The sequence below is a fragment of the Balaenoptera acutorostrata genome, chromosome 3, assembly GCF_949987535.1.
Source record: "Balaenoptera acutorostrata chromosome 3, mBalAcu1.1, whole genome shotgun sequence".
Classification (NCBI taxonomy): Eukaryota; Metazoa; Chordata; class Mammalia; order Artiodactyla; family Balaenopteridae; genus Balaenoptera; species Balaenoptera acutorostrata.
Genome location: NC_080066.1, coordinates 105,649,415 through 105,674,946, shown reverse-complemented (window position 1 = coordinate 105,674,946; position 25,532 = coordinate 105,649,415). Strand labels below are relative to the sequence as shown.

The 25,532-nt window shown below is 45.6% G+C and overlaps 1 protein-coding gene across 1 annotated transcript in view; it reads right to left on the bottom strand.

Annotated features, from left to right (window-relative positions):
• Positions 1 to 638: 638 nt before the first annotated feature.
• Positions 639 to 25,532, bottom strand: part of LOC103000087 (T cell receptor alpha chain MC.7.G5-like) — a 277,458-nt gene continuing 252,564 nt past the window's right edge. Inside the window, exons 5-8 of the mRNA XM_057543700.1 lie at positions 4,196 to 4,453; positions 2,580 to 2,624; positions 1,598 to 1,705; positions 639 to 775 (exon numbers count right to left, since the gene is read on the bottom strand). Of these exons, the coding sequence (XP_057399683.1) occupies positions 1,599 to 1,705; positions 2,580 to 2,624; positions 4,196 to 4,453 (410 nt within the window). The 3' untranslated portion in view covers positions 639 to 775; position 1,598. The remainder of the gene's footprint in view (positions 776 to 1,597; positions 1,706 to 2,579; positions 2,625 to 4,195; positions 4,454 to 25,532) is intronic.

Here is a 25,532-nt window from a genome sequence, read left to right as displayed (position 1 = left end):
TTCAGCGGGTTCGCCTGGCCCCCAGTCCAGCCTTCTAAGTGGAGTTTTTTTAGAGGTTTTTCCATGAAGAGGTGGACTGAAGCAGCTTGTTGAGTTAGGCTCCCTGAATGTCATCATGGACAAGTGCCTTGGTTTCTTTCTGCCCAGCTAGTGACCCACAGCAGGCCGAAGACGATCCCGACCAAATCCAATCAAGCAGGAGCTCAGCCTCTGCTCTTCCAAATTGCTTTTAATGAAGCCATGGCAGCAGAATATGCAACGTGGTTCAGATACACAAGCAGAGCAGGGCCTAGATCATGAGATAATCTCCCCCACATCTTGGGAAAAAGGGTGATATGTATTTCTTTATGAACACTATGTAAAAAATATAAACAGCACACAACATTCTCCAGGAGCTAGAGCCCAAGAGAACCCACTGGGAACCATCCTTCAGTGGGACATCAGAGGCAGTCTCTGGGAGGGGCGGGGCGGGGAGGGAGTTTCCCCACAGCCAGGAGAGGCTGCAGCGGCCTCCGTCTTTGCTGAGAATGCCAGGCAGTGACAAGCAGCAGGGAGGGAACAGAGGGGGTGGCGGCAGTGCTGGGCAGCTCTTCAGCGTCTTGATCAGGCATATCTGGTAGGATCCAGTTGGTGGTATTGCCAGTGGGGCCAGAGAGGTGGAGGGAGCCTTCTTGTCCACGGGGGCAGAGAGTGCACCTCTCTGCTTGAAGAGGGAGAGGAGGGGCGACAAGGAACAAGGGGAGAGGGAGCACGGGGCTCTCACGTTCTTGGAGACCTGGGAGGAGAAAGAACACAAGTCAGGCTGCATACTGAGGAGATGCAGCACAGTTAGGGATGTGATGGGGATGCCTCTGTTTGTAGAGTTCTAGGAGCCAATGGATCCCGGCTTCAGTAGTTGTGGCACGCGGGCTCAGTAGTTGTGGCGCACGGGCTTAGTTGCTCCGCGGCATGTGGGATCTTCCCGGAGCAGGGCCTGAACCTGTGTCCCCTGCATTGGCAGGCAGATTCTTAACCACTGTGCCAGCAGGGAAGCCCCCCGGGTTCTTTTTGATGGGATGGTCTTGTCAGTGGGATGACCTGGGGTACTGGGGGAGAAGGGTCTGGAGACTCTAGCCAGGATTAAGGTGGATAATGAATACAATACCGTCTCACCATATTGGGGTCAGAGGGCCTGAGGAAAGGAATTGGGGGCCACCCTTTTAGGATTTGCAGCGAAAGGGATATGATAGAAGGTGTGGGTATGAATGGGTCTGGGTCCTAAGTTTCTCCTAAGTTTCCCTCGTTAGCTGTGTGGCCCTTGATGTTACTTGGCCTCAGTTTCTTCATTTCCAAAATGAGGGTAATAACAACTGTTCCTCGTACTTTGTAGGGGAGACATGGCTCAAGCGAGGTGACTAATGTCACCTGAGGAGTGTATTGTGTTTATCAAGTGTTTTGGGCCATTGCTATTAACAAGGGGAACTCCTAACAGGAAAAAAAAGGAGCAGTCTGGTGGGCCCAGACTTAGGACCTAAAAGCAAGAGCCTGGGGGACGTTAGCTTTGGGGACCCACCCCCAGACCCCCAGACCCCACCGCCCGGCTGAGATGCCGGCTCACCTCAGCTGGACCACAGCCGCAGCGTCATGAGCAGGTTGTACCCGACCACTTTCAGGAGGAGGACGCGGAACCCGATCACTGACAAGTTTCGGAAGTTTAGGTTCATATCTGCAAAACCGAGGGGCCACAGCGGTCATGGGCACAGGTCTGCACAGCCCCCGTGACACCGAAAGCAGGGTGGGGAGTGGGGTGGGCGTCAGTGCCCGGATCTGCCTCTCCCTTTGAGCTTTGGTGCACATCCCCTCATAAACATATTTGTACATCCCTCCAGGGTCAACAGCATTTCATTTCCAAAGGGAAACACTGACTGCATTGACTCTTTGTTTTATTTCTGAGCCCCTCCGTGGATGGGGATGGTGGGCGCTCAGAACTTATCACATGCAGCCCCCTGGGTCTGGGCCCCTTCGTGAGAATCTAGTGGCTGAACCACAAGACGGATGACTCAGTACAAATGGCTCAAATGGCAATGAATATGGGCCCAGGGTAGGTGGTGAGGAGTGGTGGGGATCTTTGAGAGACAAGGTCACCGCCTACGTGAGTTCTGCTGCTCTTCTTGAAAGAAGGCAAAACCCCCTGGCTGTGGAGGGAAAATGTCTTCAGGGTGACCTGGTTAGTCTAGGGCTTCACAAACGCTGGTCAGAGATTTCACACCTGGGCCACCCAGAAGCTCTCTTGAGCTGTGCTGACAGTGGAGCTATTGAAAGGAATACAGAGGCCTAGGAGTGAGTCACTGGTCTAGCAAAAGTAGACTCATCCTCAAAGTACTTAGAGTGGAAAAGAAAATTAGAGATGGAGAGAGGAATCTAGGGATTTAAGAATGTCCCCAGGCAGCTCTGACCAGGGCTCGGACGGCTGTTCTTGTTCCTCAGAACTTCGTTCCTAGATCCACACATCCCTTCTCATCACCTCGATCCCGTCCCAATAATTGTGGGTTCATCGCCTCCACAAACCTGTGTGAGGCCAGGATAGACCCCTCCCTTACCTGTTTCAAAACTTTTCTCTACTATCTTGGTATCACAGGGAATTCCTAAAAGGAACAAACAAAGAAATTTTTCTTAGAGTCCCGAGCGTGCTGACTCTCCCACCCCAGAAGTTGGGCTGGTGAATGTCTCCAGCCTTTCCATTCTTCCTTGTGCAGAGATCTGGAGAGAACCTGTTCCATATGGGCACCTGCTGGGATGAGCCACTGAATGATGGCGGTGGTCCCTGAAGGACCAACACCCTGGCTTCTGGGCACCATTTTATTCACTTAATGAACACTGGTTGTGCTAAACGCATGTTACATGACACAAGGCCCTAAGGAGCTGTTATACCCTGCCCTTTGGGCGAGTTCCAGTCTGGAGTCTGATAGAGGAAGTAAAACAGACACAGTGACAAGTGCCATGAGGGGTATAGATGCTTTCATGTGTTCCACAAAGTTTTGACCCCTGCATCCCAAATGTGTTTGTTTGTTTTCTCTGACTCAGTAAACAGCATTACCATTGACACAGCTGCTCAGAAATAAAATCCAGCCACCTTCCTTGATGCCCCCTTTTCCTTCTCATCCCTGCATGGTTCTACGTTTGGATCCCAAATAGTGTTGGGCATGGGCATTTAACTCCCCTGCCACAAGCCCGTCCTGGCCTCCATCATCTCTCTGCTGCAAGGGCTTCTTTTCTGCTTCTACTCTTGGCTCCTACAATCCATTTCCCACTCAGCAGTCAGAGTGATTTTTAAAAAAAGTAAATTGGATGTCATTCCCCTGTTTATAGCCAATCAACAGCTTCTCATTGTACCTAGAACAGTGTCTCCCTCTCATGATGGGTGAGGCCCTGTGACGTGGCCCTTGCCTACCTCTTCCATCTCATTTCCTCCTGCCCTTCTCCTTTCTCACTGAGCTCCTGGCTCAGGCCTCTACAGGGTCCTTTCTCTGCCCTTGGCATGGCTGGTACCTTCTTAGCCTTGAAATCTCAGCTCAAATAGCATTTCCCCAGAGAGCCCTTCTGTGACTTTTGTCCCTAAGGTGGCTGTTTCCCCAACTCCAAGTTAAAGCACGTATTACAATCTGGAGTTCTTTCGATTTCCACTTGCTGATGGTTGGTCTCCCGCAACGGGAGTGGGGCTTGCTCAGGGCAGACCCCTCATCTGATGTGTTTGCTCCTCCATGGCAGCAACTGGCATGTTGTACATGCACAATCAGTGATCGCTGAGTGAATGAATGAATGAATGAGTGAGGTTAGGAGCTGGGAGAGACCTTTGGCAGAGAGGGAGAAATAAGGGGAGGGATCTTGGAGAAGTGCATCAGGGCGGGGCCTGGAGGAGCAGTAAGGGACTGAGTGGAGCCGGGGGCGGGGGGGTGGGACTCAGAGTGGGTGAGCCTCAGGGCCGGTGTGCCCCTCGCCTCTCCCCCTCTGCTCTTTGCCCAGGACGTCCTGTGGCCTGCCCGCATGGGATTCACTGGTGCTCAGTAAAGAGAGGGGAGGGGGCTTTGCTGACAATTGATGAGGCTGAGACCACCAATCAGAGCAGCTTTTAGATACCAAGGACCCGAGCCCCGAGCACAGCCGGGCCTCTCGAAGGAGGAGACTCAGCTTAGACCGGCACCAAGGCTGCACTCACCTGAGTTGGAGTAGAAGGACTGGTTGAAGGTGTCTTCGCATCCCACATCGGTCCTGCTGTCCCAAGCCACGACCCCGTTGCTCTTGGAACCCACGGCTCCCATGTCCAGCACGGTGCTGTCTGAGCTATACACCATGGGCCTCCTCGTGACTTGTGACACATTGGCTTGAGATTCAAAATCGGTGTATAAGCAGACGGAGGTGTTGCTGGATTTGGGCCTTCTCAGCTGGTACACGGCAGGGTCGGGGTTCTGGATATCTGTAGACCCAAAAGACACGGGTTAGGAGATGTTCGTTTCTCTCCTTGCCCCAACCCAGGCCTGAGTCCAGATGCCAGTGATGGGCAAGAGTGGGGCTCTGTAGGGCTGACAAGTCACATTTGTCAGGCTTTAGATGGGAAAGAACATTGTAGACACCAGCAGGTTGCAACAGACGGGACTCAGGGACAGGCACAAACCATGAGTCCTGGCCAAGAGGCCAGGCTCTTAGTGAATGCTCTCTGCCAGGCCCTGCCTGCCATTCAAGGAAACCAGAAATGCAGGGCTACTTAAGGATACTGCCCACTCTTCTGCTTAAGGGAACTTCTTCAAAGCTCAGTAGGCACAATAAGCAACAGTATAGTTCTGACAGGACAAAGCGAGCGTAGAAAAGATGTCCAGCAAAGCAAACCATACGTCTTAGAATCCGGGGTGGTCTCCCCCACTAAGGTTGGGCATTGACAGGAATGTGAGCTTTATGATAGGCTGGCATGAAGTTGGAAGATCGGTCGCATCACCAGGAGATTTCTCTCACTGATAAAAGTTTTAGACGCTAAATCAGAACATCTGCATCCAAGCCCTGGCTCTACCATTTACTAGACACAAGGCCTTGAGCAATTCACACCCGCTCCTTGAGTCTCAGGAATTTCATCTGTCAAATGCGGATGTTGCCTCATCCACTTTCCTAACCAGGCTATTCTGAGAAGCCATGAGAGTTTCTCCATATAAATTATATTTAATAAACTGTGAAATACTGACATAATTTTAGTAATTGTAGCTCTTGATACTACCAGGAGACTGCCATAATAATGTGCTGCCAAGTAATACACAGTTTCTACTCTTCACCCCCCAGGAAGCAGGAGTTGCTGGAGGCTTTTCTTTAGTGCTGAGAATGACTCTTCAGTATTTTCATAGGATTTTGTGTTTTTAATGCAACCCTCAGTGTTTATTCTTTCAGACTTCTTGCCCTTGGAGGAGGAAGCAGAGCTTTGCCTGGAGGATTAACACGTTGGGGCCACCCAGAGAGTTTACAGCAGGGTTGGGACAACAGCTTCCTGCCCCTGTGGTTCTCTGCTCCCCCAGCTCCTCACCACCCATGCAAAGTTTTGCAGACCAGTGATGCATAATGCACCCCACTAGCTGAGCCAGCCAGGGTGGCCTTGGCAATGCAGATATCCAGCTGGACCCCAAACCAGGGGCATCAGCCCTTGGCATGGCCTTGGGATGGTGAGTCAAGGCAGAGCTGTCTGCGGTGGGGCTGTCCCTGGAGCAGCAGAGCAGGGGTGGGTCCATGGTCACACGTGAGCGACATCCAAACCTCTGGCTTCAAAGGATTCTGCCTGCTCCCCTCTAATCTCCATCTACCTGTGGGGCTGCCATCACCGTGGGTTAAGGATCTATGGCATAAATCTCTTCCTGGGAGGGGAGAGACGGGAAGCCATTAACCAATACCACACGCCAGTGGATTTGTTAGTCATCGGCGGGGGTCATGGGTGGGACCGCGGAGGGGGACATGGAAGGGTGTGGAGGTGCTGAGAGAACACGGCCTCAAGAAGAAGGCAGAGGCTAAGCTGCCACCAGACACAGGATGGCCTTAGAGGGGGAAGGGGGTTACTGTGGGGGCCAGATGCCCAACTTTGAGTCCTGGTTAAACTCTCACTCAAGTCCTAGTGCCAGGGGGGTGTCAGGCTGGAGAAGGTCTAGACCGCACTGTCCAATGTGATCGTCTTTAGCTACTTGTGGCTATTGAAATTAAGACTAACCAAAATCAAGTAAAATTAAAAATTCAATTAACCATAAACCTTCATTTTAAGAGCTCAGTAGCTACATGTGGCTGATGCCTACTGTATAGGACAGTGAAGAATGACAGAATATTTCCATTGTCATTGAAAGTTCTATCAGACAGCATTGGTCTGGAGTGAGCAATGCCACGGACCATGAGGAAAGACACCAGGGGCTGAGGGTGAGACTTAAAGCCAACTTGAGTTCTGTGAGGGGTGATACCGGGGCAGGCCAATTGTAGCTCAACTTTGCTAGTGAGAGAGCAAAATGAAAGAGCAGTTAGTGAAGTCAGAAGAACTGAGGTGATTTTTAGCCTCTTTCAAGTCTTGTTTTTACCAGTTGATACCCTTTGGGCTTCCCTATGTGCATTTTGGCTGTTGTTTCTCCTGTGCGGCTTCCCTACCCCTGATTTCCTCTCTTACTCGCCCTCTCCTGCTCCCCACACTTCAATCTCTTCTTTGAGCTCATCATCCAAACGACTTGTCTAAAACATGGAGCTGATCGGGTCACTTTTTGTTCAAAATAATTCAGAGACTCCCTATTGCCTATAGGATGATGCCCACACTTCCTGGCATGACATTCAGGGGCTGCCATGATCTGGAGAGCTTGAATTTCCTCTCTCAAATCCTTTATATGCCCTATATGAGTACAGCTACACCAAACTCTTCACATGGCTCCCTGGAATGTAAGCTCTGTGACAGCAAAGGCCTGTCCCTAGATTACTGCTGTGTCCCTGGTCTCTGCCATATACTAGGGGCTCAAGAAATAATTGTTGGATAAACAAGTGGCCTAGTGATCATCGGATTTGCAGAATTTCTGCTAATTAGACCTTTTGGTCAAAAAAGCTGGATACTGATCCCTAAACTTGACTCTTTAAAGCCCCCTTTTACTTTTACACCCCATGTACCTCTAGTGAGACCTTTTTGTCTGAAAACAAAGAATGAGTCACTGTTAATTTGGAGGGCTTTAGGGGTCCATCTGCCAGAGCCCTGGGAGGAGAGACATCCTGTTTCACCCTAGCAAGATAAACGCCTCCTACCACTGATGACATCTCAGAAGGTAGCCTTAGCAAGACTGGATCAATTTTTCAGTATGGAAGTCACCTATTCTAGTTCCTAGCTGTTCATTTAAATTCAGAACTAACGGCAGAAGCACATGTCCGAAGGCTCTAGTGCATTAGACCCCCAGGGGCACAGCAGTGATCGAAAGCTCCCTTACCACTAAATCTGTTCTTGGTACTTAGGCACCAGGAACCCAAAATGGGAGTTAGCAGCACTGACTCTGAGTCTGAGTTCCACTGAGGCTCTGGTGAGCGTCAGGAAGCAGTGAGCCTGCACAAACTTACTGGGAGTAATGGAAACTCTGGTTCCCTTACCAAATTGCATCTGGGAGGCAATACCTCCATACCACTCTGAATGTCTCCATTACAGAGAGCCTAGGTTTCCCCTCCTCTGAGGGATGGGCTCTTACAGCCCACTGAGCAAGAAGGGGGAGGTCTAGGCCACAAGCCGTCCATGGAAAGAGCTGGCCCCTCTCAACTTCACCTCTGGTCTGCATTTTTGAATTGGATTCCCAGTTTCCTAGTGGCTGGTCCTGGCCCTAATTGTTTGTATTCTCTCTCTCTCTTTCTTTTTTTTTTTTTAAGGCTTTGAAGCAAATTTGTATTTATTCAGTTTACCATTTCAGAGAAAGATGTGATATTTTAAAAAAAATAATAAAAGTACTATATATGATCTATTATTATTTACTGTATACCAAGTTTTGTGATCAATACTGTATTCTCTTGAAGGCTGTAGTATTCCTTTTCTCCATTGTTTATAAAGTTATCTTTGGCTTTCTCTCCATCTAACTTCATTATTAGATGTGTTTACTTGGGCAAAATCATGTGCCTTGTTCATTCCCAAGATCATGCCTTCTTTCTTGGTGTTCCTTATGCCTGGAAGTCCCCTCCTCTCCTTGCTTTGCCCAAACAGATCTTACTCTATCCTTCAGACTCAACGAATCCTTTCTACTGCATCAAACCTTCTCCATCTAGGCCAACTTTTCAGCCGGGACTCCATTCCTCTGAATCTCTACTGTGCCTTTTGACATCATCAGCTGGTTGATACTAATATGGTTTTCAGGTTGCTAAATTTACAATAGTTTGGTCCCTTTGGCTAGTTTTTATACTATTTGGAGACAGGTCAGGCATCTATCTTAGATATCTTCATACTCAGTCTCACATTTTATAGATTGATGGCCACATAGAAGGCATTTAAAATTAGCCACTGAATGACTAGAGTAAAATTTTAATGCGTTTGACCTAGAGAAACACAGATTTTCAAGATCGATAGTGTGGCTTTTCCCGTTCACAGAGGCCTCTGTAAGACAATTAGTTGTAACACCCACAGTTAGCCTTACCATAGTAATACTAATATCTCCGGGGAAAAGATTAGTGACACTGGCCCATGGGGTTGCAAATGGTGCCACCTAGAATGACTCACCAAATATTATGGCCACTTGCGTTCCTTTCCCAAATGTGTGTTTATCGGTCATTCCTCTGGTATTCACGCTGCAGGTGACACCATTACAGAAACTCACTGGACTACCTCCTATTTCAGTAGCAGAAACACTGGTCTCTCACAGGGGATGGAGGGTCACACTCTTTAGAGGTATACCTTCTGATTTTCTGTGTTGAGACTTTGTCTCTTAATCCTTCCCCTCCTGCCTCATCCTGCTGTAGTGCCCTCGGTTGGAGGTTGTGGTTTCCTTAAACCAAGAATTCAGTAGAGTAAAATCCCCTGCTTAGGGCAGCAGTATCCTGGATCCTCTCGTGAAAGGTCCAGGACTCCTTGCCCATCACCTGACTCATGATTCTTCAGGTTGTAGCCCAAGGATGTTTCCTGAGCATTGAGCGCAGGATGAGAGGATTTTCTGGGATGGGTGGAAAGAAACATTTGGGATCCTACAGAATATAATACCTGGGCTCAACTCAGCATCTTGGACAAAGAAGAATTAATTGTCAATGTCCACCCTTGCCCCGCATTACTTACTTGGTTGGACACTTAGTCTGGTCCCTGCTCCAAAGTTTAACTTGTTACCACTGCCGGATCCCCACTGAGGGTAAGGTCTGTGCAATAACCTTCCTGATGTTAACCTGCTGAAACCCACCGGACGTTGAGGGCACCATTCTACAAGGCACCCTGGGTCTTTGTTTCTTAGGTTTCATATTTCCCAGGGAAGTCATTCCCCTTTCCCTTTACAATAATGAAGGTTTAGTAATAACAAAGCCTTGTTGATGGTGATGATAATTATTATTAATATTATTTAGTAAAGCTCCCATTTATTGATTACTTGCTATATGCTGAGCATTGTCTTGTTATGATGTGGTTATTGTCATTTTGCCATTGAGAAAGTGGAGACTTAATTAGCTAGAGATGGTAGAGCCAGACTTTCCCCCAGGTCTGCCAGCCTCCCAAGCTCTGCTATGAACCCCACACCATCCTGCCTCCGTGCCTTGTTATATTTGCCATTCAGATAGGGGTCTGGGTCACTTTTACCCTGGGAGTGGTTCAATGCTCTACTAAGCTCCAGAGAGGAAGATTCTGTGAGCAGGTATCCCCACACCATGCTCATTAGTCCATCCACGGAATTTAGCTACCTGCTGCAATAAAGGAGAATTTGTGTTTGCCATGAACTCATCTCTTTCCCCAAGAGCACTTAGCTAATTTCCTGAATCTTCAGATCATCTGGTGCTGACATTATCTGTTTTGCTTGAAAGCACTGAATATCTGCAACTCTTTTTATGTTTCTGTAAATTATTCTCAGATTTTCATTTCCTCAACTGGCCCTTGGCACTTCTGTCTTTAGTATGAGAAATGGGAACATCTTAAGATACCAGAAGAGTTTGTAGAAATGGAAACGAGTGTTTCACATATCCTCGAGTTTACCGTAAATCATTGCTGGTTTTCTCATAGACAAGTTGTCAGTTACTTTGCCCTGGTCATTTGCACCGTCATACTCACACGGGTGTACGGTCAGCCTGGTCCCCACTCCGAAGATCAGCTTATTGTAGCCACCAGACCACACACACTAGGAGGGTGCTTTACAAGAACTCTAGCCCCCCCGGCAGGGTCAGCTTCACTGGGGCAGAAATGTCTCCTGTGCCTGTTTTACAGGCTCCTCCAAAATCCCCCTTTCTCTGGCACAAGAAAAAAGTCTGGCCCACTGAGTCCTAATTCCTCAGCTTTCTGTGTAATAATCTCACAGACCTTTTTCCCTCCTAGCCGGCCTTGAGCAGGTCAGGCCTTCCTGGAGGGTGGATGCCCGTTCTGGGTTCCACACTGGAAGTGAAGGAGGACAATTGGAAGGGTCTGGAGAAGAGCCAGGGATTAACTGGGAAATGAATCTTGAGGGAAAATTCACAGCACCGGCAATAGACGGAAAACCTTGGGTAGGGCTTAATTCATGGAAGGGAGGCCTATGAAAGCTCTCCTTTTAGAAAGCAGTTCTATGAGTCTTTGAAGGCAGAGACAGAGAGAGACTAATATTGCCATAGGGATATCACATACAATACACAAGGAGCACTGCTTAACTCTGAAGGTTGTGAGAATCAGGAGTGAGCTATGGATGGGGCCTGAGAATCTATTTCTCTGGAGGGTTCTAAGATTAGGGTTGACATTCATATGGGGACAAAAAAAATCTCCAAAGTTTGAGAGTGGTTTAGACAAGTCCTTCTCAGTGAGAAATTCACAGAACTCTGGTCCTAAGTTTCTCTGCAAAAAAGATTCTAAGCTCAAAGAAGTTTGGAAAACGCTGTATAGCGTATTTCAGTCCTGAAGACCAACAGTGCATAGTAGCATTTTAAAGGCTCTGAGAAGTCTTACAAGAAAGAAATTTAGAGCTTCTTAAACTTACTCGATTCAAGAATTTTTTTTCTTAAAACACCCCTTAACCTCTGTGGAACATGTACAGGTTTAGATATACATTCCCTGGAAGTCCCCTTTCTAGTTCAAAGAATTTAAAATTCATCCTAAATTTCAGCCTAATTTTATCCTTAAGCTTTCTGTGTTCTGAATCTGTTTGTTCTCCTACCAACTCCTACGGACACAATTAGGGGCCTCATTAATGCTGATTATTTCTTTCTAATCATTATGAAACAGCTTCATATGTAGCAAATTTTCCTGCCACTGTCAGGAATGGCTCGAGGGCAGATACGTATGCAGTCATCATGCAAGACCACATCGCCCCAACACTTTGCAGGGTTTACCTACTGGGAACAATGGCAACTTTAAAGCCTTTCCCAAATGTGAATTTATTGGTTTTCTTTCCACACACCTTCCTACACACCTTAGAGCTGTGTACTTCAAAGAAGGTTCTGGTCCTAAAGGAGAAAAGTTTCCTTAGAACAAATGGAGAAAAGTTTCCTGGGTGACGTCTCAAGTAGGGACATAGACTTCATGTATTTATCATTAGACCTCTCCTTTTTGCTGCTAAAACCCATTTGTGCTGCTTCCCTCTCAGGGTATTGTAGTTCTTATGCCTCTGAACTCTGGTTCTTTAGAAATATGATGGGTTTCAGGCTTTCTAAATGTAGCCTGAACTGACCCAGGGCAGGGAAGAGGCTTTGGTGAACAAATGAACAGATAAATATGGAGGAAGTTTTCCCCAGAGAAGTGGGCTTTCACCCACCCACGCACGTTCAGATGGATTCTGTAATCTCCCAGTTTTGAAATCTAACAACTCTGTTGGAGAATACTTGCTACTGTCTAAACCAATATGTTCTAAACAGTCACTATCCCTCCACTGAAGTCTTCCCTGAGTCTCCTAGCTAGAGGCATTTTTTCAACAATCATTTCTTAGGTGACACCTATGCATCAGGCCTTGTGCTGGAGTGTGGAGGTGTAAGGATGAATGAGAGAGGGTCTTGACCTCACAGAGCTTATGGTGCAGTGCAGAATGCATGAAAGTACCAGGCAACTAGGATAGGAGGTCAGGGATGCCTTCCTTTCTGCTATTCCATCGCAACTTGTGTGTACTTCCACTACGATGTGGTGACACTGGGCTTAATTGTCTCTTTATATGGATGTTTACCCACTGGGAGATCCTGGATGGCAGAGACTCTGCATTTCCCTCCCTCCCCTCCTCCCTCCTTCTATAGTGCTTAGAATATAATAGTTGCTTGGTAAATATTTGTTGAATGAAAGCCCTCTAATTATTTTAATTCATTTTAAATGCAATCCTGTCCTCTACCTTCTTTTATTAGGACTGTTTCATTTATCTTTTAAGTTCTGTATGGGTCCATTTTCTAAACCCAGTATTGTTTTTATTGTATCATTTAGACCTTAAGTTCTTCCTATCTCTCTTGATTAGATATGGAGTTTTGTGAGAGTGTATTCCATGCCCAGGGTCTTTAGGAAGTTTAACTTATCACCTCTCATGAAAAGTAGATGGTAACAAAAATAAATTTTTTTGGCATAATCAGTCATGATTTCTTTTCTGATAAAGGTCTTTTGTCTCAAAGGAATCTAGAAATAGCAAAAGAGTCTGCCTCTGTAACGATGAAAAGGCCAGGCCCCATTGGCAATTACTACCTTTAGAAAATAGACCGCTGTTGAGCTAGTGGCTGGGAATTCAAATTTCAAAACATTCAAGCCTCATGAAGAATCATGAGAAATTAGCTCAGGAAGTGCAGACTCAACATTTAAGAAAGCCGAGTAGGGACTTTCTGTGTCTTTGGCTGGAGTCTAAGGTCAGGCACTTACTTGGATGCACTTGGAGTCTTGTTCCACTCCCAAAAGTGAGTGTTCTGCTGCTTGTGTCCACACCCTGGTACGATGCAGTACAAATACCTGCCCTCTGCCACCCAGGACGGCTGCCTGCGCTTCACACCCCCCTCCCCCCCCCACATTTACAGCCTTCCCTCTTGGGAATGGAGCTTTTGAACAGCCTGTTCCAGCGTTTTGATGATAAATTTCTCTCTGTGTCACTTTATGCCCAATAATCGGTCCCCCTAGGTTTCTGCTTCCCTCCCTGCCATACCTGCATCCTACCAACCCAATTCAATGACTTTACTCATCTCTTCAGAAACGCTAAGTCCTGGACCAAAGCTGCCATGGTCACCATGGCAAGAAGGCTCAGGATAGGCAAACCAAGGACGAGACAGGTAGCCTTTGAGGTCTGGGGTCTTCCTTCACAGAGTGCAGGAGGGACAGTGGTGGCAGTGTGGTGGCATGGTTAACAGTAAGGCCTTGGAGTCAAATAGATGAGAGTTAAATTCTAGCCCTATTATTCCTAGCTGTGTGATCTTGGGCAAGCTACTTGCCTCAAGCCTCTGTTTCTTCATCTGTAAAATGGGCCTAATACCAGCTACCTAGCATTAGGATGGACGTGAGCACTGAATGAGAAATTCTTTGAAGGACAGAGTATAGTCACTGGCACATGTCAGGCATTCAGTAAATAGTAGCTAATAATATGGTGCTTCCCAGCAATGCTTTCCACTGAGGGAAGGATGAGGCTTCCTGTAGCCAGAGGAGACCTGTCCCTGCCCCACCGCCCTCTCCAGCACCCCAGGGTGCCTCAGCATTCTGGTTGGGATGCTGTCACGTGCGACAGATACCTCATGGATCCAAGGGGACGTGGCGAGAGATTCTCAGCCATGGGGTTGAAGGGCAGGATGGGCCCCTCGGCTGCCAGGAAGACAGTTCTGCTTCAGAAACCTAACCAAGAGTGAAGCCTCTTTTCTCAAACCTTGGTGATTTGTCCTCTGCACGCACTGTGCAAAACCCTTGTCCAGCACAGCCTCAGTCATTTCATCAGACCTGACGCAGTGGTAAGTTACCCCCAGACAGCAAAGGGCTCTTTCACGATGAAGCAGCCCAGTCACAGACTCCCTCATTTTTGCAGTATCCTCCCATCATATATCCTCTGTCTACAAAATACCCCTTGACCGTTTCTATAACACTCACATGGATGAAGAGCAAGCCTGGTCCCTCTTCCAAATATAAGTCCATAGTTTCTTCCTGATACACACAGCGAGGAAAGCCTTCGCTAAAACCCGTCTCATGTGACCTCCCTCTACCTATTGCTCCAGTGGTTGGGGCAACAATCTGGGGAAACACTGGCCAACGCCCCCAGAGTTGCAGGAATCTCCCACAGCGGTCCTGGAACCCTGAGCCTAGGGGTGGTGATGGGAGCCAGGGACTGGGGACTAGAAGAGCTCCTCACCTCCTTTACCCAGCAGAAAGCACACGCTCCTGTCAGTGGAGAAGCAGGGCAGCAACTCCCCAGCGGCCGTACCTCCAGCACCACCCTGCTTGCCTGGGGCCACAACAAGGTGTGACTCTGCTACTCTTTTGTCAGATACAAGTGCTCCCAGGATGGGCGGCAAAGGAGATTTTTATATTATTCAATATATTGTCAGTGGAGATGCTGAGAGGAAGGGAGGGTGGAAGAAACAAGGGGCACACGAAGGTTTGACACAGTGAGCTTCTAAGGACATTAGGGGTGGCATTGATGGAGGACATGCCCTCCCCCCTCCCATGGACATAAGAAGTTGTCCGGTACCTACGGGGTAGGAAGAACGGTGGGTGGGGGAGGGGGTCATATGTCCAGGAGGATCCTGGCTCACTTACTTGGTGTGACGAATACTCGAGTCCCCTTTCCAAAAGTGAATCTGTTCCCATAATCACACTCTGGGAAAGTGCATTACAAAAAGGTCCTGGGTTTGCCCACCCTCTCATGGAGGACACACACGCTTCCCAGTAGCTCTAAAAGCTGGGATCCTGGAAGGCTGATCCTAACCTTTTCCTTCTGATGGGTGCTCTAAGCACAGGAGAGAGACTCCCTAATGGCTGTAGCAGCTTCAGCCCTGATGCTACCCATCACCTCCATTTTCCTCATCACAGCCATCAACAAACAGCCTCTGGCTATTTCTCCTCTGGGAAACACAGAACCTTTACAAAACTTGGTGAAAAACCTGCCTCCTACATAGGCCGGGTGGCTGTACGTGTTTCTAAAGATACCAGGCAGTGGGACTTCCCTCACAGTGGTTAAGAATCCACCTGCCAATGCAGGGGACACGGGTTCGATCCCTGGTCCGGGAAGATCCCACATGCTGTGTGGAGCAACTAAGCCCATGCGCCACAGCTACTGAGCCTGTGCTCTAGAGCCTACGAGCCACAACTACTGAAGCCCGTGTGCCACAACTACTGAGCCTGTGAGCCACAACTACTGAAGCCCGTGCGCCACAACTACTGAGCCTGTGCTCTAGAGCCCTCAAGCCACAACTACTGAAGCCCGCACGCCTAGAGCCCGTGCTCTGCAACAAGAGAAGCCACCACAATGAGAAGCCCGCGCACCACAACGAAGAGTAGCCCCCTCTCGCCACAACTAAAGAAAGCCCGTGCGCAGCAACGAAGACCCAATGCAGCCAAAATAAATAAATGAATAAATAAATAAATAAGTAAATTAAAAAGAAAGAAAGAAAATAGATACCAGGCAGCAGCCTGCATTTTCCCACCTCAGCTGCCCCGCCTGAGAGGAAGGCGCCATTGCCTCAGGGGCATATGCAAAAATGTATTTTTCACTTTGCCAGAAAGAGTAGGAGCAAGAGCATTTCCAGCAAGCCAGGCCAGGGCACATGCTAAAAACATGCCTCAGCGTGACTCAGAGTCACCGCATCCTCTCTGGGGCTGAGCGAGGTTTCTGGGTGACTCACGCCTGACTCATTCCTGTTTCTACTTTTTCTATCCTCACCTAAGTCAAGGCTGCTTTCTGTCAAGGGGCCTTTCTGTCAAGAAAGTCAAACATCTCAGCAGATAACAGTCTTAAATCCTTTTCCAGAAACACAGGGGTGGAATCCTGCTTGCTCTCTGCCAGGGAATATGGACTGTCCATTGTCACTGCTGTCCTGTCTCCAGTCAGTAGGGTCCCAGGTCCTGCGCGTGACCACACACAGCACCCTGCTTGGTGCACCCACATATGAATTGTTATTAGACTTTTAACAGGTGAGTGTTTTGTTTTTCTGACAAGACTGGAAGTCCTTCAGAGCAAGAACCGCATCTTATGCTTCTTCTTTTCTTGGTTTGTTTGTTTCATTTTAAACCACCTATGGCCCCTGGCTTGATGATACTCAATAAGCACTTACTGAGTTGAACTGACTTTTACTGTGCATAATTATTGGGACAAGAAGGCCAGTTTTGGGAGAGGTTAAAAGCTAAGTATACTTTTGGTAAATATGAGCTGCAAAACCTAAGTGCTTAGGCAGAGAAAAACCAAGGAAGCATTTCTCAGAGATAATCAGGAGGCAGCATAAAAACCACAACATCGTGAAGTTCTTATGGACCCTCAGCAGAGAGGGGGAAACTGAATGAACAAGTACTTGACTGCAAAGGAAACGCAAACATTTTTCTCCTGATACCTTGACATTGATTCTCCTTAAAGGGTAAAACGAATAATATGGCAGAAAAAATATATTCTGAGTTAGCAGCATTGGTATGATCAATAATAACAAAACAGTAGTGGTAATAATAATAATAATGATGTGAAAATAATAATGATAATCATCCTCATCATAATATTCTATTATAGACCAGAGCAAATGTTATGTATATAAATATAAACCCAATGCTGGAGGTGGGGTTACACATTTCTGGAGAGCTGACTTACTTGGGCTGATCAAAAGTTGGGTGCCAGTTCCAAATACGAATTTCTGATAACCTGTGTTCACACTCTGACATAACTCTATACAAAATGGTACCCTATAACTGGGCCAACTCTATACAAATGGTGCCCTATAGCTGGACCACAGCTGGGGATTCCTGAGTCACACACAAATTAGTTACTAAGCATGTTCCTGAGTTTGCGTACATGCGCCAAAGTGGGAAGAGGCGTGTAATTTTACTCTTTAACCTTCATTTCTAAGACCATTGGAAGATGACAAGAAATGTCACAACTCAATAGGAAATCCTGCTTTGTATGCAGTAGATTATATAAAAAATGTCATGAATATTCAGGTTGAAAAAGCCATTTATGTAATTACAGAGTTGCAGTTCTAGACGGGACCTAGGGTAGTTATGTCCATCCACACTTACTAAGTGTTTACTACATGTTTCTGGCATGAATGAGGCTCATGGATACATATAATGCAACATTTTCTTACTTAAATAGCAGACAAAACCCTTGGGGGGAAATCAGTGAAAACAGATATCCTTCAACTGTAATAAAAATCAGGCTATTTCAAGGAACTTACTTGCTTCAACAAATAGCCTTGTTCCTGTCCCGAAGACAACTTTGGAGCCTCCACTATTTCCCACAGTGATTTGTGCTGTGACAAAATAGGCTGCTTCCTTTTCCTTCCATTTTTTAACCATAGCTGTGAAGCAGGCCCAGGGAGCCTATGGGAAGGTGCTCATAATAAGGAGCAATTTTTTATATTCTCCCAGTAAATCCATTTGGTTTCTTCCTATTCATGAACAATCTCATACCTCCTACCTACTGGAAGGGTTAGTTCACCAAACAGTAGTCATGGAATATGGCCCAGGGACCAGGATCCCCACGTTTTCATCCCAGCCCTAGTTCTCACTGATTTTATGATAATGGACAATTCGACCAACCTCTCTGGGTCTTAATTTCTTTACTGGAAAAAAAGAGGTTTGGATTTCCCTTTCAGAGCTAAAGTTCTATGATCCAGCAATGTCCAAAGTGCCTTCAATGTTGCATATTTTTATAACTCACAAATGAATCAGGCACTTATAGATGGGTTACACTGGACACTGGTCTGCATGGGGAAAATACAAGAAACTGTGAGGGGAAGGGAGAGTCAGAATAAGGAAGTGGCTGCTGCCAGCTCTTCTGTCTCCTCTCTCCATTGGGGTAAATTCTCCCAGCAGCCCCTGTACTACTTGTTTCCTCATTAAAACGGGAAGAGAACCCTTTAGATTTGGGGCATCCAAGTCAAGATTTCCCAAAGCTCCATGTCTCAAGTCATGGCAGTATCTAAGAATGGAAAAGATAAATTCCATGTATTTCCTTACTAACTCTGATTGGCATCCTCTCTCATTTCTAGGTAAGCCCTGGCACAGGGTCTGTGACATAATGTAGTAGAAAGAGTAAGCTTTGAGATCAGGCAGGCAGACCGTGGTTTGAATCTAGACCCTTCCACTCACTAACCCTGGGATCTTGGGCATACTTCTCTGAGCCTCAGTTTCCTTTTCTGTAAAATAGGAATACTCTTCCTTGATCCATAGTTGTTTGAAGATAATCAATACTGTCTGTCATGCCCCTAGGATCGTATCTACACATCATAGAAACTGAGGTGGTGGTTATGATCTATATGTTAAGTTAAATGATTGATTAACAAGGTTTTTTTAGTGTTATAGAACTTGTTTGTGAAATAGCCATGAGTCCATACCCTTGGGTTGTATAAACTCTAGGATGGTATAGGAGTAAGAACCACAGATTTTGAGGGCTTCCACCCTCTCATCTCACACTGGAAGAGTCTGAGGCACACAGAGGGGCAATGACTTGTTCAGCGTCACACTGCCAGTTGGGGCTCAATCAAATCTAGAACTCTAGACTGCAACCAGAAGCCCTGGGCTCCTTTCTCTGCACTTCACTGATTCTTCTTGAATAATGTTTAGTGCAAAGGGACATCATCTCTGGAATGAACTTGGTAGGGCTTATTTGGAGCATAGGTCAAGTGACCTTGAATAGTCTCCTGCAATGAGTCTCAGAATCAATGGCAGTGGAAGCAGGAAAGTTCTATTAGATCAGGGCCATGCAATTTTCTGCTCTTCTGCTTTTTTCCTCTTTCTGGCTCCATTTAGCTCGATTCTAGTGCTAAAAACTCTAATACTGGACAGAGCTTCTGTCAGCCTCACGTCTTGGGAAAAGTCTTAACAGCTTGCTAAATTCTAACTTAAAGAAAATGTTCTTGGACAGTCTTTGAATATTTTCATTAATTTATCTGGGTGCCACAATTCTTAATACTTCAGCACTAGATTATGGTTAATTATAAATAAGATACAAATGACAAAAATAACATCTTTTCTCTCATTCACCGTCACTGGAATACATTTTGTAGTTACCTTAGAATTGCACACTTACTCAGCTCCACTTTTAGCCGGGTGCCTTTCCCAAAGGTGAGTTTGCTTGCCCCTCCCCATGAGTCCCACAGTGTCCGCTGCCTCACAATAAACTCCCTCTGTCACTTCACCGCTTTTCCTGATTTACCCTGATGAGTTAGAAAATACTTAAGATTTAATATAGCTATTTGACTTATTCATAGGAGAAAAAAGCTCCCCCCACCCCAAATGGAATAAATTCATAGGCTGCTGGTGCCAGGAGGGCAGAGGGGTCATCAACAGACCTACTTCCCCTTTTATAGAGGAGAAAACTGAGGCCTAGAGGCAAGGGATCTGCTCCAAGTTACACTACTAGTTGGTGGCAGAGACAAAAACACGGGTCTATTTGATTCTCAATCTAGTATTTTTCCTTCTCCACCACATACTGAATGTACAGTGTTGCTTACTATATTCACTTCTTCCCTTTGGCCGGGAAACTTGATTTTTCTGGGTATTTGATTTCAATTAAACAAGCACTTACCAAGCACTTACTCTGTAAAAGGACCATATTAGACACTTCATGGTATATAACAGGAACCTCTGCTCTTAAGGATCTTTCAATTTTAATAGGCAGATCTTCTCAGTAATGAAAGAATTCTGTAGCTGTATGTGTCACAGATTGTCCAAGACTCCTCAGCTAGATTGGGGATATAGAGGGAAGAGGAATGGGAGGGATACCTGGGGTGACGCTACAGTCTAGTCTTTAAATAGGAAGCCAGGCTATTTCTGGAGAAACCAGGTTTGTCTTAATTATCTGGGTATTAGTCTCTATTCCATTCTACCTAGCAAATTAGTTCTACTAATTCAACTAATTCAATTTCTAATACTACTAATCCAACTCTTCTGTTGGTTATTTTCATTTTTCAAAGTGCTCCATGAAGGCTCAACCTTAAATTCATAGGTCAACTGATAAAACAAGGATGATGCATCCACAAGGGTAAAACACAGAAATAACATGTAGAAGTCTTAAACCAGAGAACGAGAAAACAGGAGTGGGATTGGGTCAACATTTACCTGGAGAGACCAGAAGCATAGTCCCCTTTCCAAAAGTAAGTTTGTCGTATCCTGAATTCACACTGTAGCAACCCCCCATACAAAAATGGCCTGCAGTGTTGGGTCTTCCAACCTCTGATTGCTTACGGAAGGGAAAGAAGACCAGCATTTATGGGGTACCTACACATGCCAAGTGGGTTGACAATCTCTATATATCACCTTGCCTTATTTGGGCCGTTAACTGTGCCATGAACTCTGATATTATTGTCCTTATTTTACAAATGAAAAACAGATGATGTGGGGTTAAGCACACTGAACCAGCACTGCTACACAAGTACCCTGGAGACATGAGACTTTTTAACATAGGACAGATACATGTTAGGAGGAGCTATCAGTGAAGAATCCTTCTCCTCCTTCCTACGAGATTGAGATTGCAGCTGTATTGGGGTTAATTCTCTTGCTAGAACCAGACATTAGACCTCTAGTAACAGTGATGCCCCGAACTCCAGCGTATCCTCCATCACACGATCATTTCCTGAGACATGAAAACATTTTCATCAATCTTCCTGTTGTTCCCTTGATACTCTACTCACCAGCCCTGACCAGCAGTCTCGTCCCGCTCCCGAAGATCCATGTAGAGCCTCCACCCTTCCCACAGTGTTTCTTAGTCAGCCAAAAACACCCACAAGCCCACACACCCTTCGCATACCCAAGACTGAGAGATACAGCCCTTTCACCTATGAAGGGGACTACATCTTAACTTTCTTTTTACATTCCACATAACACACAGGCCATTCAACTCAAATATGGGCATTTATTGTGCAACACTTAAAATGAAGCCTCTCTCTCCTCATCGCTCTGGGTCTATCACCACCAAACTTGTGATTTTCAACTCTATGCATCCCGCAGATGTATCTAGTCCTTTTGTCTCCATCACACTTATCAATTTTTAGATTCCTGCCATAGTGTCTCTCCTAGTTTTAACTTCAATCAATTGAAACTTCATGGAATAGCATCCAGATCATTGAGTGACAGCTTCCTGCTCCTACAGTCAACTTATTTTGCAGACTTAGGCCTAGTGGTAGCCTGGTTACTTACTCGAGTCCTGTTCTGTCCCCAAAGCCAGGCGTCCTGATTAAAGGGCACCCACTCTGCTTCAGGTCTGGTAAAAAACACCACTTGCCTTCTCTTTGGTTCTTATGCTCTGCAAATTTACTGTTTTCAATTGGCCTCATGGGTAGTGTCTTGGCTTTCTTTTCTATTAAGAAAGAACACAACTTGGATGCAATAAAACTATTATAATGTTAAGGGTTGGATGAGGGATCTTTCTATAATATCTTTATTTAAATCTTCTGAAAATGGCCAGAAAAGGCCTATTACATCCCCGTTATGTGCTCCAAATGTTACAATCTGAGAGACAACAACACAAGTAAGGAGAAGTGCTTAGGAATTTAGACTTACTTGGGGTGACTTGAAGCGTTGTTCCAGTTCCAAAGGTAACCTTTTGGTTACCCCCAGAATTCACACTGCATTTCAGGCCTTTACAGAATGGCTTCCTTTCTGCCATTCTCATGTGGGTGACATGTGAATCTCTGTACTTCAGTAGAAGAGAGAGTGGTTTTCACCGATGCCTATGGCTACAGATCCACATGAGAATAGCTCTTTTACTAAGAATCTACATATTCTCTTCATGTTGAAAGAATTATACTAGCTGTCCTAGCTTTTTCTTTTTGTTCTGAAAACAATCATATTTTACAGGTGTATAGCATTTACTAGTTTATAAAATACTTTCATATCCATTAGCTTATTTTATCTTTCAAAAAACTTATCAGGTGAGATGAAATATTTTCATTTTACAGGTGAAGAAATTGTGGCTCAGATGCACCGATCAAGCCAGGATTAGGACTAGCAGTGTTCAGGCAAACTTTGCCTTTTTCATTATGATCCACTCTCTGACGGAGCTGTGTCAGTCTGTTATTTCTGGTTCATCGACACTACTATTTTTCCTCCACAGTTAGATCTTTCTAGCCTCTGTGCCATTACTTTAACATTTCTTTCTATTTCAGAATGCACTTAAATCCACACAAACCATGCATTTCTTGATATTTGGGCCCTACAAATACTGCAGTAAGTTCAACGGGTCTCAGTCGCCACATTAAGCCTCCTACTTTAGTGACATATTGTCTACTTACTGGGTTTTATTGGTAATCTTGCCCCAGTCCCAAAGATGCATGTATTATAAATCACAGCACCGTGCTGCCTGCCAAGAATTCCTGAGCTACCTTGATAATAGATTAATGTGATTAGCATGTATCTATCCTCCTTCCTGGGAACTCTGGCTGGGATTTCCCCCTTTTTTTATTATTGAAATAAAGACTAAGCCATGGAGTTAAGCCTCTGAAAGCCTCTTTTCAGAGCACAATAGAATTGATGGAGGGGAAAGCCTGAGAAGAGTCCAGCTGATGGTCTTTAGACAACTCTGACACATTTCCTTCAAAAATTTCACCAAGTCATCTTGTTTTACCAGCCAAAGCATATCAGCTTTGATTCCCATTTTTACTTAGGAATCAATTCCTGTACACGAGCTCATTTTACCAGTGGTTAGAAAATTGCTCCTATCCCTGTAGGTAATCTTTCTTTCTTTTATCAGTTTAGTGTGTTTTAAAAAATTTGTGAGCATGGGGTGGGACAGGGGATATTGTTGGAGTATTAGACACGAGGGACAGCATCTGTTTTTTTCATTTTGTTTTGATGGCTTTCATCACTAAACCCCAATACTCCTTGAGTTAAAGAATAAGGACACATTTAGTCATGTGTGCAATGTAAGTCTGCAGGATAAGTTCAGGCATTATGATCAATAATAACCAGGTACTTACTGGAACATACTGATACGGTGGTTCCTTTCCCAAAGACCAACACATTTCCTGCCTGGTAGGCACAGTGAAACGAGGCCCTGCAAATACCCTGAGTACCTGTTCACTGCCTCCAATGTGTATATAACTACAAACAATGGACACTTGTACTCTGTCCTTGCCTTTGGCAAGGAACTCAGTGAGCTCTCAGTGTTTGGGAATGCAACAGTAAAGCTCTGTTACTTTGTGAGAAGGAGAGGGTAGATGGGGGTGTGTCCTCCACTTACTCAATAACTATTCACTGAACACCTCCATGTGTAAGGCACTGTGCTAAGCGCTGGGATAGAGCAGAAAGCTGCTAGGATACTGTCCCAGTCCTCGTGGCGCTTACAGTCTAGTGGGAGGCACACAGAAACAAATCCATAGATAATACAGTATCAAGTGATGAAAGTACAGGAATAAATCAGGCTGGATAACGGGATGGAGAATCAGGTAGCGGCTGTGTTTGGTGGCTTGTTAGAATGGCTGTGCAAGAAGGGTCTCTCTGAGGAGGTGATATTATCTGAAGTGAGATCCAAGCGTGGAGGAATGAATCATCACCTCTATTTACAGATGGTCTTTAGACAACTCTGACACATTTCCTTCAAAAATTTCACCAGTGGAGGTGAAAAGCCAATAGAGGGCCTGAAAGATCAAAGCCTGGCTCCAAATCACACAGTGTCAGGGACGGCCATGGACGCTTAGATCATGCCTTCTTTCTGTTGAAGTACTAGATCTAGTTCTACCATGTAAATTCCTGCTTAGGAAAGACAAAATGAGACAGAGATTCTTCCAAAGTGACTTTGGGATGTTATCTGGGTAATTGGAAACTGTGGCACTGGCTGTTGACGCATCAAGGTTGTAAGAGGAGGCCAACTGGAAGAGAAGGTGTTAGCATCTCAGAGTGTTTCTCTGATGGCTTTTCTGATGGAGCTGGCCACTGAGATGGGGAGACTTCTTCCATCCTGTTTCCCTATTAAGTTGGCAAACAATGCAATCCATTGCCCAGCAAAATGAGCTCTTACAGTTACGATGGGGAGGATACAGGGAGAGCTCTGCTCCCCACTAAATCTGAATAAACCAAGGACATTTGCCAGTCCACTTAAATGAACAAAAAAGCCTGTTACATGTCTCAGTAACTAATTGAATTCAAATTTCATGGCAATACTTACTAAGATTCACCTTTAACGTGGTCCCCCTTCCAAAAACCAGCTTCAGGCTGCTTAAAAACCCCACAGGGATCTATTTCATTACAAAAACCAAAGTGAGCTTCATTTTCAAGCACAGGAATTCTCCCAGGTTCTCTCACTTGGTTGAAACCCAGTTCAGCACCAAGCACATATTTAGGTAAACTCAAGAAAAGTCTTAAACTCATACATTCTTTGGAATGGTAGGAAACCTCCGAAACCATTTCCTACAAGCTCACAACCTCAAGCATTTCTCTCCCAAGTGATCTCAGGTTTTGATGATCTCCAGGGACAGTCTTAGTCACCAATTCTCACGTTCTATTTTCTCACAACTAGAAAGGTTCACCTTATATCCAAATTCAACCGTTTCTCTGCCATAGCCAAGATCCATGAAGCTTTTTCATCCTCAAGTTTACCCTCAAATGGAATTTTTCATAAAATCTGACTCAAAAAAATCACGAATCACCTGACTGCCCATACTTTTCAAAGAGATTTGACATACATTATCTCATTTGAGTCTTACAAAATCCTTTGAGCTAGACAGAGCTGGAATCATAATCTCCATGTCATAGATGAACTGAGGCTTAGAGAGCTTCCCATGGACGCATGGTTGGTGAGTGGCTGAGTAAGATCCATTGTCTTTTGGCCCCGGGCTGAATGCCTTAATGATTTATTTGTACACGTTCACGTATTGATCATATCACCTTGGCTTTCAAGTATCTCTCCCTTCTTTATTCTCTTCCTTAATGAAAAGGACAATATCGTCAACAACAAAAACAATATCCACCCCCTTCCTCAAAAAAATAAAATAAAGCACTCTAAACAAACCTCCAGCTCAACTTTTTCAGAGCAATGTCTTTTTAATCCTCACACACTTTCTGTGAGCCAGGAGATAAGAATTACCAATATTTCAGTTGCGTTAATTGGGAAAACTGAGGGCCAGAGGAGGTAGATCAGAATGCTGGTTATAGAGGCTGCAGCCCAGTACAGACAGCAATATATTGAACCTTAGAACACATGGGTCCTGGCCCTGCTATTGTGACCACATTCAAATCGCTTAACCACTCTGAATAGAGAGAATCATTGCTTTCCACCTTCCTCTACCTTGTGGGACAATCAGACAAA